Source organism: Montipora foliosa, chromosome 12, assembly GCF_036669935.1.
Source record: "Montipora foliosa isolate CH-2021 chromosome 12, ASM3666993v2, whole genome shotgun sequence".
Classification (NCBI taxonomy): domain Eukaryota; kingdom Metazoa; phylum Cnidaria; class Anthozoa; order Scleractinia; family Acroporidae; genus Montipora; species Montipora foliosa.
The window spans coordinates 23,778,734-23,797,648 of NC_090880.1; the positions used below are offsets into that span (position 1 = coordinate 23,778,734).

Consider the following 18,915-nt stretch of genomic DNA (forward strand, 5'->3'; position numbering starts at 1 on the left):
AGGTGCGCTGTGACGTTCAGCAGTCCGCAGGGTCGTCGGCGATTGCTTCATTTGCAAGAAACTTGGAGCTGCCAAAGGCGAACAGTTAATGGCCAACTTACCAAAGGAGAGAGTGCTACCTGGGGACCTGCCTTTTACACACATTGGTGAAGACTACTTTGGCCCCCTTTATGTCCGCCAAGGGCGTTCAAACGTGAGGCGCTATACGGATGCCTGTTTAAATGCTTAGTGATGCGAGCAGTTCACATTGAAATTACCATCTCCCTCATCACAGATGGCTTCATCAATGCTCTGCGCAGGCTTAACCAATCTCAGAGGAAATTCGGAAACAATCCATAGTGATAACGGCACCAATTTCAAAGCTAGAGAAAGAGAAATCTGCGAATCCCTAACGAACTGGAAAAAAAGACCGATTCTCGAATTCCTCCGACAGAAAGAACAGCGTTTCGAAATTTAATCCCCCAACTGCTTCACACATGGCGGTGTTTGGGAACGCGTAATCAGACCAGTGCGCAAGATCCTCCGAACCTTGCTGGGTGAACAAATTGTGTCTGGTGAATATAATCCCTCAGAACCCTGATCACCAGTAAGCAGCGACCCGAGAGATCTGCAACCGATCACATCAAATCATTTGCTGCTGCTGCGATCTAACCCTAATTTGCAGCAGAGTGTCTTCTCAAAGGAAGACATGTACATCAGACGTCGGTGGCGCCAAGTCCAGTACTTATCCGATATATTTTGGAAACGATGGTTGGTATTGGTGATTCAGATTCCAGCTGGGAATGTGCAGATGAAGGCCCGATTAATCCTATTGCGGAAGCTAAAAGGCTGGGGCAAATCTCGCTACCCCCGAAAAAGCTAAAATAGCTAGAGAAAGAAAACTTCAGACGAATCCGGCCGGTAAACAGAGCTGTCCGCGTGGACAAAATGATCTAAACCGCAATAAAACCAACTTCAATTGCAGGTAATTAAAAAAAAAGTATCAATTTTTTGGCAACATTTTCGAAATTCAGCAAGTTTTCAGCAACTTTGGAAAAAAAAAATAGAATTTTTTAGCAACTTTTAGACACTTTACTAGGAGTCTGGTATCTTGTTCGTCCCCATCAGCGTCAGAAAAGTGTCAGTCTATTTTAAAAACTACGTTTTACGGGAAAATAAATGGTAGACCAAATCGGTCAGGTCTTGCAATTTGATTTTTCCAGCCGTTTTAAAAACAGCGAAATTAGAAATTGGTTATTTGTAATGCTACCCGGCGCCAACTCAATGTTGTGTTGAAAATACACGTTCATTGGGGTTATAATAACACTCGTTTTTTTTCTTCCGATGCGCTATGTGAAGTGAAAATTGACTGGCTCTGTTGCTGTTTGTGAGCCGAAAGCGCTCTTCAGTGAAAACTGTGCCACGCTTCCGTACTTATAGATTTAATTTATACCGGATAATTCATGATGCACTTATCTGTAGATTGCATTGCTTCTTATTTCAAGTTATAATAATGATAGGCATTTACCATTAGCTACTACCTAAGAAACGGGTGTGTGGAAAGCGAAGACCTAAAATATGAAAATCCCCCAATAACATATCAAATAATTTTCCGGAGAAAAAGCTGCTACTACCTAAGAAACGGGTGCGTAGGAAGCGAAGACCTAAAATATGAAAATCCCCCAATAACATATAAAATAATTTTCCGGAGAAAAAGCTACTACCTAAGAAACGGGTGTGTGGAAAGCGAAGACCTAAAATATGAAAATCCCCCAATAACATATCAAATAATTTTCCGGAGAAAAAGCTACTACCTAAGAAACGGGTGTGTGGAAAGCGAAGACCTAAAATATGAAAATCCCCCCAATAACATATCAAATATTAAATGGCAAAAAGACATAAATTTGGGTTTTTTTCCTGTTATGTATAATGGCCGGTGAATGAGAATTATTTCAAGTGATGATTACCACAGGCTTTTCGTTTGCCACACACTTGCACCCATATGTGTACGGGCCGGTGGTATTTGGGGAAAAAGATCTCCGTGGTAATTCACCTAAAGAGACTCACTGGCCATTTTAAACACCACTAGAATGGTGTATTTTCCTATTTACTGTTTCATATGCCTCTTTTTCTTCTGAGGGGGTCCTTGTTTTCCGGGTTACGTCATCGATATTCGTTATCCACGTTCCCATATAAAAAATAAATGATTGAGGTTGTACTTTAATTATCTCAGTTTAGCTCTAGGCAGAAAAATCAGTCTCAAGCTACTAGAAGCGTCGTTTTCGTGAGTTATATTGGTTTGACAGCCGGTGCTTAAGAGCTGAGGAGTATATTAGCATAACTATTAAAACTCTTCGTGAAAAATTGGTTTCCCCACCTGCTAATAACGGTCTACAGTTGTGTTTGGGCCTCCCCAACGCATCACGCCTTAGGCTAGTTGTTGCATTTGTTGTTTAATTAACACACTAACTATGCATATATTCACTATTGTAAACTCACCTTACAGTTATTTTATAACACAAGCAAATTGGACATACTCTCTGTTAAATTAAAGAATGTCAGTGATATTGATGTATAACTTCGTCGTGTAGTTAAATTACGATGTTGCACTTCGTCTACGTCAAGGCACGCGTCAGCTGCTAAAGCCGTTAGTTTAATTTTGTCCTCTTTTGTTTGTGTCGTCTACTTTTTCGATTAACTGAATTTTCACCCCTGGGAAAATATGGAAATATCGTGTGCACTGATGCAAACAAGAGGGAAGCTCGATGTTATCACCATATTTTGCCTGGCAAGGATAACACATAAAACAGGTGCTTTCTTCTGATTTGTTCAAATAATGTGTGACAAGAGTGCAGCCTCTCATTGTTAGAATAATAAATATTGGGTGATATGATCGTTTCCCCCCGCGACTAGGGTTTTAAACACGTCGGGACTTTCATTGAAGGTAGGCTTACAAACTCAGTTCTTTAAGTGCCAGTGTTGCTCACTGAATCGTGTGTGTGAACTTCAATATATATGCAGTGCGTCGATCTATGAATGGAGGCAGTATCTTGACTTCGGTGGTCACTTTTGTTTTGCACTAAAAGCGCCCATGCATTGCAACTGAAAATATTTCACGCATGAGACGTTTTGAGTGTCTCCACGTGTTTTTAAACAGCCGAAACATAAAACAAAGCTGATGGCGCAAAACAAAGCAGCAAATACAAGCAGCTTGGGGCACGCGAAAAGTTTGTTCGTGCAGTGTACAAACACGAATCCCATACAAAGATCTCCTTGTGATGTTAATCAGATTAATTGAAAGGTGTTAGCATAGATGCTGTTCATTTTACTTGAATTAACACCTCGGAATGCTGATTGTCCAGGTGAGTTGAAGCACAAGTCGTAGGTGATAGTAAAATGAACATTTTACTGATCAATAAGATGTCAATAGTTGCCTTTTTGGCGATTTTTTTTTAAGGACATCAATGTCTCGAAGGCGTCAATAATTATCCTTCCTTTCTCATCCCCAGTTTTTCCAATGTGAATTTTAACGACCAGAAGAACTTATCTTTCACTGGCTGGAAAGCGAGCGAATTAGTGAAGTAGATGATAGCTTCAGTTTAGCCCGAAGATTTAAAATTTCGTATTTCTGAATTGTGGATGCCGAATATACATGAAATTGAAAGTTAGACATTTGCTTACCTGCATGACTGTGCATGATATTTCTTGCTTATATTAGATGAAGGTTATTGACCGGGTAATAACGGGGACACCATGCCATGTAATCGAGTGAAATATCTTGGAAGCTTATCTTTCAATGCAAATGGATGGTTTAGAGGAAAGGTTATTTACCCCGCCGTCATAACCGCGTACGCGTATAAAGATTGTACATGTATTACTCTAGCATAAAGGTATATTTAACTTTTTTACTTGTTCTGGGATCTTTCCGCGTGTTCGCTTTTTTGCAGTGCGCGATGGTGTATCGTAACAGGCTAAATTTATGGTGGTATTCTTCTAAACACTGTTCAATTGATTTAGAGGTCACATCGAACTCGTGCTGTTCGAAATCATTACAAACTTATTAAAACAAAAACAGTTTTTGACACAGTTTGGAAGAAAGAATTTGCACTTGGCATTAACGTGGACAAATTTTAGAATTAAGGGAACGAAGACGGTTACGTTAACGGCAACGCCAAAAAATAGTTTGTTTAATCTTTCTGCACGTGCGTCACGCATTTCCGAGTACATTTTTTTACTGCACATGCACACCGAAAAACAACAACGTGAAATCACTAGATTTAAATTAAGGTTTTGACGACGAGGAGATTATGCAAAATTTAGAGTTGCTATTTTCTTCATTTTAATTCCTCATCACTGACTTATGCATCGGTGCAGTTAAAACAAAATTCTCCCATATTGTTCAACGTGAACGAGATCAAAAGGTCTTTATTTAACGATTCATCCTAAGGTGGTTGTTAAATACAAAACGACACTAAGTCCCCTACAACCTGGACCTTCCTGGGCGGTTGTTGTATTAAAATTTACAACTTCTTTTAAACATTACCCTTTAATTTGAATTTCCCGCGGCAATGACAAGATGACAACTGCGTTCATGTATTGCTAAGGACCGAACCAAGTCTACTCATATGTGGCTGGAGAGCCGATCTCTGACAAACTGGCAATGAAATTAACTTAACGGTAGACGATGGAGCTCTTCAATATCAATTGCGCTAACAATGTCATCTACAGCAACAGCGAGTTTGCTTTGTTTATGCGTGTTGACTATCGCAATAGGAAATTAAAAAAATAATGAGTAAAGTGAGGTTTCAAACCAGTGCAATATATTTTAATAAGCTTAGTTGACTCTGCAATATATTTTACTGCATGATGATGTGACTATGCAATATATTTAATACATTTACCAATCCTCTTACAAATTTTAATGTTTTTTCCACTTTGGCTCATGATAGTCACCTAAAATGAACACAATTGCCTCTCAAATAATCGTTAGGTCTCGGTAGGTAAAGGACAAGATTCACCAGACTTTTATATGGCTATCAAGAAAGTGTTATCAGTTGTATTGTTCCAATTCCCATTTACACGCAAAATTTAAAATCGCTCTAAATAAAATCTCAGCTTAATTTGAATATATTATTGACATATTACTGAGATATTTTTCAAATGTTGTCAATTTCAGCCTTCAGTTTTTCTGTAAAAAAAGACTATTACGGAAAAAATGATTTGTGCAATTTTAGTCACACAAAAGCACGCTATGGAATGGTTATGCCAGTTGCGGAACGAAATGTAGTCGTTTGTACGAGATCGATGCGCAAGTCGTTAACAAATAGTGGTATTGGTTCCGCGAGTCATCCTTGCGGTGCGTCATATGTGACAGAGAACTCTTTTCGAGTTGCGTCAGAGCCCGTGGGAGGATAGGACAACATTTACAGCTAAGGAAGTACCTGCCGAGTAGAGCAATAATAATATGGGTTTTAAAGAAAATTATCGTTCTTTACGTGCAACACAAATTTTAGCCGGTTCATTTCTTTGCTGTGGTCTGCAAAACAAACCAAGTTTGAGGTTTTGATGACAACTTGAACGTGTAACAGTAAGTCACTAATTTTCTATCTGAAGTTCTTTCAACGTGAACGAAATCGGGAATTATCACGGAAAACTAACGACCGTGCAAAATTAATTTCAAGTGACGTTCTGTCAGAAATTACCGGGTCCCTATCAACGATACTTAAAAATCTCTAAGGGGATGTTCCGTAATACTGAATGTTTTTGTCGAAAACAACAAGCTACAGAAGATGAAAAATACCTTTGGTGCACTATTAAATGTGATCTTGGATTCAAACGAAACTACAACTTTTTTTTTTATCCAAAGCGTTTTTTGTCTCGAGATAAGTGCGCAAAAGGCGCCGGTGAAACTGGTGCATTGAACCAATCATACATGTTTTTGCCTTCTCTTGATCCCAGGATCTGTAAAGACTGAGAACGCCTTAATTAATTTAAAGTGGACTTAAGGGATTTTAAGAAACAACGCCACAAAGCAATTATATCATGATTGGTTGAAGGAGGAAAAGAAATAGCGCCGCACGCATTTTAGCACATCGTTTTGCGGTACTCTGCATATCAGCGACGTGAAATCGCCAAATTTAAGGTTTCGACGACAAATAATTCAGCCACATTGTATGACGTGAGCATTGTAATCGCGAAAAAGTTATGGCTGTGCATGCGAAGTTATATTTTGAGATGACATTCTAGTCGACATCGCGGTCACAGCTTTTAAAGTCTTTTTTTCTGAATTTTGCCTAAGCAAGACGGCTGGATGAATGTACTTCTTAGGTGGTGGATGATTCAGAGATACCAAGAGATATCTCTCTTGGAGATACTTCTTTGTATTCAGTTACGGGGGTTAACAATTCCCATCTAATGAGTAGATTGTTTAGAAAGATGCAGAACTTACAGTAAATTTGTCGGTTGCATCAAGAAAACGACAAGACTGTTAGCTTCGGAATCCATTACATGGAGTTAATCCTCGTGTCGATTCGTTTACTGTAGTCATAACTTCTCACGAAAGAACAATGAGAGCACGTGTTAATCGGTAACCAGGAAGAAGTCATTGCCCACCATACATTTTTTGCTAGTCCATAATAACGTTGGACTCCCGATTCAACTCTACAACACTGCGAATCGCCTCCTTGTCGGTTTGGGCTCCTAATCAAATTTCGATTTGTTTGAGTAGTTTTTAGTTTTCAGCATATTTAAGAGGATTGCCCGTGAACTAGCTTCGTAGCTGAATGCATTTCCGCTGTAAATAAAGTATATTTACGTGTTTATTCTCTGCTCATGTGTACTTTGATAATGTCGAATTCTGTGAGCCAAGGGTCACCTGCATGAACATAAGTGACGTATTGTCAGTGCTAATCTAATTCATCATTTAACTTCGTTTTTTCCTCGTTTACCACGATAACAGACACGCTTTACCAATGGAAATTCCGTAAACAAAGTTTCAATGTTTTGTGAACTCGGTCAACCACATGTATCTAAGACAAAGACATTATAACTATTTTCCGTGTTCGTCTCTTGGGTCTACAAACAAAAGTTAATTTAAGATTCAAATGACGGTTTATTCAACGAATTTGTCAGTTAAAGGCCTTTACTGTTTTTTGATTTTTTTTTCTCCTGTGTTACAACCGTTCGACAATGTCAAATGATATTTCTGAGAAAGATGACGGTGTACTTGAAAGAACCATTCGAAAATAGATTAAGGTGGCCAATAGATCTGTGAGTAGAAACACACGTTCTTCTTCTTGAAAAAGTATATTATAAATATCTTAGAAATGTTGATTTAAGTCTTGCCTTCCAATAACTTTAATGTGGTAGGAGAGAGATGGAAAATTGAAACCGATCAAGGAGACCGCATTGAAAATCAAACAGGTGAACAGATTTCAGAAGTACTTTTAACAGTGTCTGGGCGTAGCAGCTTAAAAAGGTAGTAGATGATCAGTTGCGGTCGATGTACAAACAGTGACTAATTCAGCATCAGTAGGTTGTCTGTGAATGAAAAGAAAAGAAAAGAAAAGAAACCTCGCCATTAACTAATCTGCCCAGGTCAGTTGCGCATTATGACAGGAGCAAGATAAAGAACTGAATTCAAGTCAAGTCAAGGTTTGTTTCTCGCGTGTCTCAATCTTCTCCTAGGGCGGCTCCTCCGCGAAAATACTCGCTCGATAGCCGAAACAAGTAAGCCTGCTCTCTTGTCATCCCTAAGTCAAATGAAATCTTTCGAAGACGGAGAAGACAAGTAGGTTACAAAAACCGCGGCTTTTCCCATACAAGATTTTTTTAGAAAGAACAAAATGTTAAATACTATCTAAATCTCGGGTCACGGTGTTTGATGTAGTAGAGGAAGAATTCTAGTAGTTTGTTCAGTTCTCGTCTTTACAAAGCCGAGTGGGAGGTTTAGAAAAATGGTAAACACACCAGGTTCAAACTCATGGTTGCTTTCCTTAGGTTTTACCGCCGTGGCAAAAAAAAATAAAATAATTCAGTATAACGGAAATTTTGGGTTATGTTGCTTTGTAACGCAGCAACCATATTCAAGCAATCCAACGACGTACATGAGAATGTGCTAACTCGTTTTTGTTGTTCGTGCTGATGACTCGATTCATGTCCCTTGAATTGCTGGAACTGCCAATAATATATTAGGAAAATTAGTGTCGAGCGCAGCTGTGTGATAACTGGTATAAAGCAATTAGTTAATTAGCATTGTGTACGCACTGAAGACGTTTGAGCTCCAGTCCAGAGGCCCTAGTCCAGCAACTCCTTTTTGACTACTCAGTTCGAAATTCCTCATACTTGCCGAGTCAATTTAATTTAATTTTGTTTTCCAATGAGCGGGGAGTCAAATTTTAGCACTGGAATTTTGCTCGTAACGATAAACTCAAAGGCTCGAGTGAAATGAACAATGTTCATTGTGCATCACCGAAACCATATTAACTATGATTAAACAGCCAATTTCCTCAGCCCAGCTTAATATGGTTCCGTTTTTTCATGACCGTCATCATTTTGGAAATTCTGTATGAACTGGGACGACGCAAGTCATTGCTATTATATACAACCTTTTTAGAATTGCCAACTACGAATATTGTTCATAAACAAACTAATTACCAAAACCACGAGTGGAAATAAACAAAACACACCTGGTGAAAGGCGTAATTAACATAAGAACCTTAGCAGGGGGTTGACTACCTCGTCGTTGTGAGAGGACAGACCAAAATAGCGCGCTAGAAGGAACACTACCGGCCTCGGTAAGCCTTACTGTAGGTTGATTTTGTTTTCCAATGAGCGGGGAGTCAAATTTTAGCACTGGAATTCTGCTCGTAACGATAAACTCAAAGGCTCGAGTTTACGAGTATTAGTTTTGTCACACCTAAGGTGTTTAAGCAGTTTAAGCTTGAAATGAGATAAGGTCTCCTAGCAATTTTTTTAAAAATATGCACAAAGGAACTCGAATCGTCAAACGAAAGGAAGAAAATACAGATTTCTATCAGTTGCTAGTTAAGTTTACACTCAACTTTAAAAATACATTTTTTATAATGAGGACTTAAAGCCCAGTTTAAATGACTATTGTGAGAGAATATTGAGAACGTCCCTTACCAAAGAACAAATTCTAGAATGGTTGCCTATTTGCTCTGCGCTCAAACGAATAGAAACAGCTGCATAAACTTGTACCGAAGTTCGTTTTCTTGTCTAAAGATTGGTTGAATGTAGTTCTCATGAGAAATAGGTACAAAAGTACACGGCCACGTCCGCAAATATTTTGACGTTCAAACTACTTTTTTGTTTTCTTTGGAAAAGTGTCAGAATAATATTGAACAAATAAGGTGTCTTTTTCAATTTTTTTTTTCACGTTTAACCCTTAGATAATATTTTAAATGATGCATCCATCAAATTTTTATCGTGAATTATTTCAGTATGCCGATTCAGAGTTCATAATGGAGATATTGAGCAACTACAGTAACTATTGTAACAGCAAAGGCTACGCCACCAAAAACTGAAATGCATGCAGCAAGCATTTCCATTCATTTGCAAAACAACAACCTGAAATTACCAACTTATGCAAAAAACAGTAAATTTAATTTTAATGTAATTTAATTCAACAGCGTTCCTATCGATTCAGATATTTCGTCAACACAGTGGGACAATCGGTATCATTGGATTTCACTTCGTTTTACAGCTAAAGAAGAGAATGGTTTTGTTACTTTCTTCATCCTCAGTGGTTAAGTTATCATTGTTTCTTGCAACTGTAATGAAATCAGTAGAAACAAAGACTGAAGTCAACCATTGCAAACTTTCTTCGGCTGCTGACGACACTTGTAAACAAGAATGCAACAAAGACTGTGATATGACATGCTCAAAAGCTAAATCACCGCTCAAGTCATGTGACCAAGAATGCTGGAGCGGCCGATGTGACATGCGATGTGTAACCAAGGAGACGTGTCATCAGACCTGCGAGTCTTTTGCAAAATGCTCGGGATCAATCTTTTGTAAAACCTCGAATTGTACTCAGAACTGTGACGTAGGGGCCTGTGACATGAGCTGCAGATCGTCTTCTCACTGTAAGCAGATCTGTAATGAGGGATCGTGCAAGCTTAAATGTCCAAAAACTGGAGATCATTGTAAACAGGTGAGTAGTTGAGAAATTGCTTCTTGGACATTCAAAGTTGAAAATAGATTGGTAAATATCCTGAAACTCAGCTGATTTAATGACAACTGTAGCGAGCGAACTTACAAAGTGGCCATGACAAAAGCGCTACACCACCACGACAATAGAGTCTCTGAGGACAGAGACATGGAGCAATCCGTTATTGGCGTAATCAGTCACCGCGATATCGTCACAACATCGTGGGTAAATAATCAAATAACGCTGTCACAGCGCAAAGCAAAGGCATGCAGCCTATGCTAAAGCGAGGGAAAATGCGAGGTAGCAAGTCGCAGTTATTCTTTTAGCTGGGTGGATAAATACGTGCTTTCTCGCTCTGCTGTAAAATACGATGTAAAATAAAATCGTGTGTCATCATAACGAATTCAAGATCAGTGCTCATTCGAATGTGCCTGTCTGATCAATATTTTTCTCAACACACTAGTCTTGTTGGCTTGGCCATTGTCAAGCAAGCTGCAATGCCAAACGCTCTTGCAACCAAGATTGCGACCAAGGCAACTGTTCGCTGAGATGCGCCTCGGACGGATGCCGACAGTATTGCAATCGCGGACAGTGCAAAATGAAATGCAAAACAAGAGACGACTGTTCTCAGCATTGTTCATCGTTTTTCAAGACTTGTCCATTGGTTTACTGTGAGAGCAAAGAACGATCCTGTAGACAGGTGAGAGAAATGTCCATGACTTGTGACATCATCTTTCTCTAAGGACCTCTAAGCATACTCCACTGCACGACCGACACCTAGGTGAGTTAGGTGAAAAATGACGGCATCATTTCCCATTTTTTTCTCTTAAACTGTATGAATGCTGTTCATCGTATTTCTTTATTTTCCTCCGCTGTCCATCTTTAGGCCAGGTGATCTGGTGACGTAATTCGGAGGGCTAGGGAGAACAATTTTAACGCCGTATCCCACGACCGCGCGAGGCCTTGGATGTTATTTTCGAATTCATCACGGCAGAGGCGAGGATAGATCTCCGCGGTTTCCACTTGAATGTTGATTCAGTAATTTGGGAGGCACGGAATGATCTGTTGAGTTTTGGCGATGGAAATACTGCAGGAAATTTGGAAACAAAAACCTAAGGCCGCGGGCGGTTGTGGGATACGGCTTTAAAATTTTTCTTCCCAGTCCCCTAAATTACGTCACCAGATCACCTGGTAGGGAGTTGAATGTCGTCTGTCTTCGGATAAGAAGAAGAAAATCACGGAAATGGTTCTTGTGTGGCTCACGGGCTTGCAATTCCAGCCCAAACTTTCGTTTATTCGAGTTTTTGTTCACTCATTTGAGCTTTTGAGCTCAAGTTGTTGTCTTTTATTGTAGTCAGTGCTCATCTTGTATTATGAAGAGCGTCATTTCAATATCTCTCGGTTAACAATTACTTGTTCTTGGGGAAAATGTAGTACACCAGTATTGTTTAAAGACACTCTTTATAACGCGTACACGTTTAGCTGGAATCAACGTTGTATACCTCAGAAAGAGATAACTGAGAACTGTCTCTTTTCCAGGCTCGTTTGGAACAAGGGCAGAAATAATTTTATCCAATCAAATACGCGTGGTATTTTCGAGAAACGAGACTGATCTCTTGATGTTAGACTTCTCTAAAGCCTTCGATAAAGTAGCACACAAACTTACTTAAACTAGAGTACTATGGTATTCGTGGTCCAACTTTAGCCTGGATAGGGTCTGGCTAATTGACCGAATGCATAAATGGCGGCCAAAAATGTATTCTTTTGTTTATGTGCTAATGAGACTCACTAGCCTCGCTCTAAAGCAACATTTCTTTTATATTTTGTCCATGCAAACGAGGCTAGTGAGGCTAATTACTGGGTTGCCTATGAGCAAACCCAGTCGAGGTCTGCGTTTCGTTTGTTTGTTTTCTTTTTTTTCTTTTTTTTAATTTTTTTTTTTTCCGTGTCGGTAAAAGTCTTGCCTGTCACTCCCCTGGTAAGTGGTGTCTTTGTGCATAGAGCCTTCTGCGCGTATTTTCTTAGGATCGAGAGGGTAGTGGAACTGCGTAGATTTCTCTGGTGGACACAGTAGAATCATTAACTTAGCCTGCAATGGCGTCGAAAGTCATGTAACGCGAATGGCGTTTTAGTGGATCCTTAAACAAAATATACCCTTATGGAGCTCAATAATGGAACGTCAGTTGGATAAACTAGGCAGGAATCTCAAAAGCGACGAGTACTGGACTTCGACAACAATCTATCGCCCGTCGAGACGAAATCAAAGTGAGTTGTATTTACCTGAAGTACATGGTAATTTGACACGATTGAGTTTCTTGTCTTCATGCACGCAATGAAATAGGAAGAGGTTTTCGCCTCTAAGAGCAAATATGTTGTTTGTTTCAATAAATGTTTCGCTGGAAAAGGATTCTTTGGTATTTTCTGCCTTTGTGAATTATAATATCATGTTGTGTATTGAATTTTCGAGCTTAAGGTTGAAATGTGATGTGGGAGAAGTTTTTTAGTATTGCTCTGTAAGCAGGAAGGGTTCACAGGCCTGTTGGAAGCGTGCTTGAGTTTCAACAAAATGAGCCCCAAAATCAGTGAAAACTTGTGACGCAGATGAATAATAAAGTAGCTGCTATTTCCAAAATGATGGAATTACCTGGTGATAAATAACGTCGTACGCGTCTTGGAGAGTAAATTTTGACTTTGCATAAACAAGAGTTGGGCGATTGTGATCTTTGTTTTGACTTCGCTCATTTCATTGTCAAACTTTATAACACTTGACAGAAAAAGAAACTTACAAAAACCCGGTATCTTGCCATCATTTGACACAGATGCTTCACTGTTTGGCGAGTAAACATGCCGCGGTAACTTAATCACGGCGCCCGCTGAATTCCGGCCATGTCACTTTCGATTTTGCAATTTACTTCAACGTAGCAAAAATCTCCCAAAATGTTTGTCGCTGATCGTAACTTTTTATATTCTATATTCACGGTTCAAAATTAATGTTGTTTTCATGTCGTAAATATTTTATTCTCGATCGACCGTCCGGGAAACTTCCTTCTGCTCTCTCTGAAAACTATGTATCAATAGTTATTTGCTTTTTCATCAATATTTGTTTTGCATAAAGCAAGCTAACAAAATCTGTACCTTGCTGAGTTCGCATTTGTTAGCGTTAATAGTATTTTCGGTCAGATGTTTCTGTTTTTTGTGAGGGGTTTATTGTTTTGGTCTCCCATCCTAACACTAACCCCGCGAAACAGGGCTTGACTTCAGTGAAGTTTATTATTACAAAGCTGCTCAGAGGGCACACTTGTGGTGAAAGAAGTTGTGAGGGAACTTGAAAATTATCAACATGTCAGCCCAGAAGCCAATGTTTCTCGCTTCTCTTTTATTTGTTATTCTTCAGAGACTGGAATGCTGTATTTCAATACCACACAATTCAGTGCCTTCTGATTTTCTGTAGCACGTACCACAGGCAACCCAGTGTATGCTTCACAGAAGCATCTCGTTAGCACATAAACAAAAGAATATTTTTTTTGGCCGCCATTTATGCATTCGGTCGATAGCAAGGGCTCCACAGGTGGTCCTCGAAGGCGAGCACAGTTAGAAGTCTTTGTGAAATCTGCGTTAGCGTTAGCCTATGAGCTTCCCATATACTCTTGCGCGTTAGGTTGCGAGCATTTTTCTTTTCTCCTGGCGGCTAACAAGCCTTGATTTTTTTAGCAATTATTTTTAGCAATGAAAGAGTAAATTTATGTGACGTGCTATTGACTCCCTCCATAGTTAGGCGGAGCAAAGACGATGGTAATTCGAGCCCAAGTGGGTTACCAGTACTGTATCAACGGTAACTGCAAGCAAAACTGCGCTGCCTCTTTCAATTGCTACCAGAGCTGCAAGGGAAGCTGCAAGCAAAATTGTACCACCGGAGACAAGTGTGAACAATCGTGTGGCCTTGATGGAAAATGTCAACAGTCGTGTGACTCCAAAACATGCCAGCAGCGATGCACGGAGGGTGGAAACTGCGACATGACTTGCAAGGCTAAGGATCAATGCATACAGGTATGTTAGCTACCTCTCTGCATTGAAGGAGAAAAGGCTTGCACGGCCGTAGCGGCATAGCTTGGTCCATCGCAGGGTTAGCCCCAATCGTATGTGCCCCGAACCAATTTATACACCTGGGTGACTGGGTGACGAGATACCATGTGGAGTAAGTCTTCTTGTTTAAGGAAGCAACACTTTAAGGTCCGATTCACACGGTACCGAACGAATTTTCCACCGATTGAAAAAATTGACCGGCCATTTCGTTCGCACTGGACCGTATAATATTTTCGCTCTGTTCACACGGAACTGACGAACCGGATTAAAGCTTAGCTTTTTTCAGTGGTTTTACCATCTGTTCATGCGCAGAGCGCTAATTTACGAAATCCAAAAAGGCGTCAAAAAAGAGAAAGGCGAACGAAAGTAGCTGAGGTTCCACGCATCCATGCAACCACGCCTTTGCCGTGCAAACATTTAGACGGTCAAGGTGTTCACAGCGCGCCGGTTAAATTTTCAACCCTACCGGCTGAAAATTCATCCCCGATCTGGGCGTTCAATTTTTTGAACGGCGAGGCCTCTATAAACTTTCGTACGTTTAGCGTGGTTCCATGTAAATGAAACCCCTAAATGCACGAATTTTCAACCGGTAGAAAATTCGTGTGGTACGGTGTGAATCTGACCTAACAGAGGGATCTCGAACCAGCCAGCCTGCGGCCGGGAGCCCTGCACGATATTACTCCACCGTGCCTCAATCTTCATTGATGGAGCTTCAGAGAAATTAAGGAGACAGAAAGAGAGAGTAGACAACTAGGCCGGGCTCTGTGAATTCTCAGAACGTGATTTTAGAAACAGATGTCATTTTCCCTTAACGTCTTCATCGTGATGACTTCATATAAGCTTACCAGAACGCGTTAACATCGCATTGGGTAATGCCGCCACCTTTTCTTTTTGCTTGGTCTTAGGCGGATGTGTCTGGAAATATGATTCCGTCTGTATTTTACCTAAAAAGTGGCTTAACTGAAATTCACATTCCCTGAGAGCCGGACCAAAACATTCCTCTCCATTCGAACCCTTTTTTATTATTTATTCCCTACAAAACTCCTTCGCGATAGAAGAGTCTTTACTCCTGTCCTGGTGACCTTAGTTGACCAAAGACCCGGGGATCCTGGGAAACTGAGACTGGAAAAAGGGAACAAAAGATATCATTTTTGTATGCACAGCTCTATGGTCTGTTCTCAGGCAAGGACCTATTTCAATTACTCCCCACTGTGCATGATCAAACTTTAACTTTATCTCTGAATAAAAAAATTCGTCGTTTTTATCTCCATAGCGATGTCCCAAAGGAGGGTGCAAAAGTATGTGTGACTCACCATCGTGCGTCCAGCTCTGCAATTCCGGAAATTGTTCGTTGGAATGTCACGGCTTGAATTGCCTGCAGAATTGCACCGGAGGTGGCTGCAATTTGACTTGTTTTACAGATGCAGACACCTGCAAACAACACTGCCCGGCTAACAACTGCACCATCTCGAGAATTCAGAGAACAAAACAAAATAATGTGGTCTTTTTCAAAGCTTCACCGGGCACGCACGAAGTAACAACCGATGACGTCAGAACTTCCAACGGCCGAAGAAGATTGTGGGATAATTTGTTGGGTGTAAAAATCTTATGCATCATCATGATTTCCTTTATTTATTGAAAACAGCCAATGACTTTGCAGATTCACGATTTATTTGATGTCTTCTGGAAATCAACGACTGACGAGATATGTCCAAATTTAACGTTCATTTTAAGGACGCAAAAACATGTACACTTCGATAATTTTCAGCTTTCTCGTGTAAATATAGCAACAATGCCTCACTACCCTTGTCGGGAAACAAGGTATCTGAAAGTAACGAAGTTCCATCGGGACTGGTGTGACAATCTTGGTCCAACTTTTTTACTGATCGATCCTCTTTCCCTTTGTTTCACAACGCACGAATTCGCTAGGCTTCACATACGAACGTATCCAATGGAAGATATTCCCTTCCGCGCAAGACAATTATCACGTACACAAGGAACAGATTTCGCCCGGTTTGCGCCATCTCCAAGGGTCACTTGAAAAAAAGTGACAAAAATGGACAAAATATTGAAGATTAGTAATTTAGATAGATAGATAGATAGATAGATAGATAGATAGATAGATAGATAGATAGATAGATAGATAGATAGATAGATAGATAGATAGATAGATAGATAGATAGATAGATAGATAGATAAAGCGTTTATTAAAATACAAATCGCAGTCAAAAGACTGAATTACTTGTAAAAACTATTTACAATAAGTTAATAACATGTAAAATACAATGTAATATAATATCCTAAACTCAAACTTTTTTACGAAAGCTTACACATCTTAGAGTTATTAAAAGTATAAAAGTATGAACATAGTATAATACGTAGCTAAAGGTTATATTAAGATCTCAACAACTGAGAGGCGTAATGCAAAATAAACGAACTTGAAAATCTCTTTGTCTTACAAAGTGGAACTCTAAATTTTCTGCTCTTCCTAGTTCTGTAGGTTATGGCATTAAGCGGCGGGAGAAGGTGATGGAGTTTGTGCCCCTTATTATCGACTATTTCCATGAACAGTTTGCATGAACAAACCCCCTATGGGGAGCGGTCAATCAAGTATGTATTTGTATTTGTATTTTGCATTGCGCAGACTCACCGGGGCTTCACAAGCGCACCAAATGAAAGGTATTCCTTTCCTTTTTTCGCAAGACGACTATCACGAACACAAGCAACAGGTTTCGCACAATCTCTTTCTATGCAGGTATAATTCTTGCAGACGAAAAAAATGGAAAATTGGCCGTAGCGATCGATATCGACTGAAATGAATACTTAAGGGTTATTTGTCGTTCCACGAATCCCAATAAAGAATGATGAAAATCTCTGCAAAGTTAACAAAAATTCCCTGGAGCGAATTAAGAGCTACCATAAAATTTTCTAACTGTAAAGGTCTAAGCCTGCTAATCACTTTCCAGCAATAAAAATTGGGATTCACCGAGTTCGTCTTAAGATATAAACGTTTAAAAGCAAAATATAGCGTATTTCTAGACGGCTCTTTTGTTTCCATGGTAATCTATTACGTAACATTAACAAGTGCACCTTGTTAAGCAATGATTGGTGTTTCAAATGGCATCATGACATTGTCTTTATATGAAACAGTGCTGTAGAGAGAATCGTTCTTGTTAGACATTCACTCAGAATTGCTGGTGTGAGCCACCAAGGCTCGGGAAAAAACGGCGTTTGCTTCGACATCCGTTTGATTTTGCTGAACGATAGTTTGAACGATGTTGACTGCTGGGGTTGGGAAACGATTTCAGCACATCATTCAACAACAGCTGTTCAGTCCCATGCTGCAGCCGCGGTTGTTACTATGGATACCTCATTGAGAGACCGATTAGTGCGCAGAAGGGGAGAAAACGGCTTCAACTTCATTCAACATTCGCGATAACAAAGTTGAATGTTTCAACACGGTTAGGGGAGGAAGAGGGGAGGAAGAGGGGAGGGGGCAACAAATGGTACAGATGTTTGCCCGGGCCTTAAGGTACAATAAGCGAGTCTAAATAACAAGGATTTGCAGATCCAAAGGGAAAATCTTCACGGCGGTTTGAAAACTTACAAAGAGCGTCACTGAGGTGCGGCTTCTTCCCGTACAAATCGTATTTATTTTTATGGTCCATAATAACTTTTAAGCGATATATATAAACCAATGGTAGCATATTGTTAAACACATTATTAATTTGTATGAGCAAATGTTCCAAACGCTTCTATTTGTTGTGACTAGAAAGGATCCCTCAAATCAGGTGTTTCGTTTCACTTAAATTACATGAAGTCTGCCTTGCTTCCAACTGATCAAAAAAGCAGATAAGAGAAGAAACTCTGATTATCAATATGCCGCACATAAATTGAGGTTACGCTGTCTGCAAGTGATACTGTTCATCACGCAAGACGAAGACCCAAAATGGGAAATTTGTTTGTACACAGCACCCATGAGAGCAAATAAGGGCTAACCATTCTCGAAAAACGTGCCTTGACTTACAAAGTGCTGCTGATAGCCAAAACCCTTTGCGCGTATTGAAACGCTGGTGTAAATCCAAGCCAGCGTGTCATAGGGAGCTTAAAGAATCGACGACGGCAACGACAACAAAGTGACGTGTTCGTTGACGTTGCCGTGGTCCATGCAACTCCCTAATTCTTTTCAACCGGCCGCCGCTGGTATTTTTGCCTAGCCCTATACCCTTGAGCAATGGTCTTTATTTATGTAATCGTCAGAAAGTGTCCAACCTGATTTTCGCAGATCCATTCGGGTAAAACTCATGGGAAACTATTCCAGCCGAATGACCGGTACCCTCCTTCGCAGCAGTTATAGGGGCGTGGCGTCGCGCGACTCTCGCCCCACCAACCCTCTGGGGAGAGCGTTGCGTGACATCCAAAAAACGGCTGCGAAGGAGACTAAGTGACGAGCTGAGTGACAGTTTCAAGGGTTTAAAATGCATCTGAGAAAAAAAAATCACTTCCGTTTTTTCTTCAGACTTTGAAAGTGTTTGCTTAACACCTGGCTGACAAAATTTTGAACTTTGACTTTCATCCAAAAGCCGTTTACTTTGAGTCTAAATTTTGGATTTCACGGTCCGCCATTACTCACGTTTAAAACTGACCGATTGGACTCTAGAGGGTTGGATCCAGGGAAAAGT

At 40.1% G+C, this 18,915-nt stretch overlaps 2 protein-coding genes across 6 annotated transcripts in view; one reads left to right on the forward strand and one right to left on the reverse strand.

Moving 5' to 3' along the window:
• LOC137978660 (uncharacterized) overlaps window positions 1–3,680 on the reverse strand; it is a 33,197-nt gene extending 29,517 nt beyond the window's left edge. The window contains exon 1 of the mRNA XM_068825676.1: window positions 3,661–3,680. Coding sequence (XP_068681777.1) covers window positions 3,661–3,666 — 6 coding nt within the window. The 5' untranslated portion in view covers window positions 3,667–3,680. The remainder of the gene's footprint in view (window positions 1–3,660) is intronic.
• The window catches only part of LOC137978658 (keratin-associated protein 9-1-like), an 18,281-nt gene continuing 2,034 nt past the window's right edge, over window positions 2,669–18,915 (forward strand). Inside the window, exons 1-5 of one of the 5 annotated variants that reach the window (XM_068825670.1) lie at window positions 2,669–2,789; window positions 9,630–10,153; window positions 10,614–10,850; window positions 13,922–14,197; window positions 15,507–18,915. The exon at window positions 15,507–18,915 is cut by the window's right edge and continues 2,034 nt beyond it. In XM_068825670.1, the coding sequence (XP_068681771.1) occupies window positions 2,702–2,789; window positions 9,630–10,153; window positions 10,614–10,850; window positions 13,922–14,197; window positions 15,507–15,872 (1,491 nt within the window). In that variant the 5' untranslated portion in view covers window positions 2,669–2,701 and the 3' untranslated portion in view covers window positions 15,873–18,915. Of the gene's footprint in view, window positions 2,790–2,870; window positions 2,924–3,230; window positions 3,342–5,356; window positions 5,567–8,733; window positions 8,775–9,629; window positions 10,154–10,613; window positions 10,851–13,921; window positions 14,198–15,506 lie in introns of those variants that run through there. The other 4 variants (XM_068825674.1, XM_068825671.1, XM_068825672.1 and 1 more) reach the window with 4 other exon arrangements.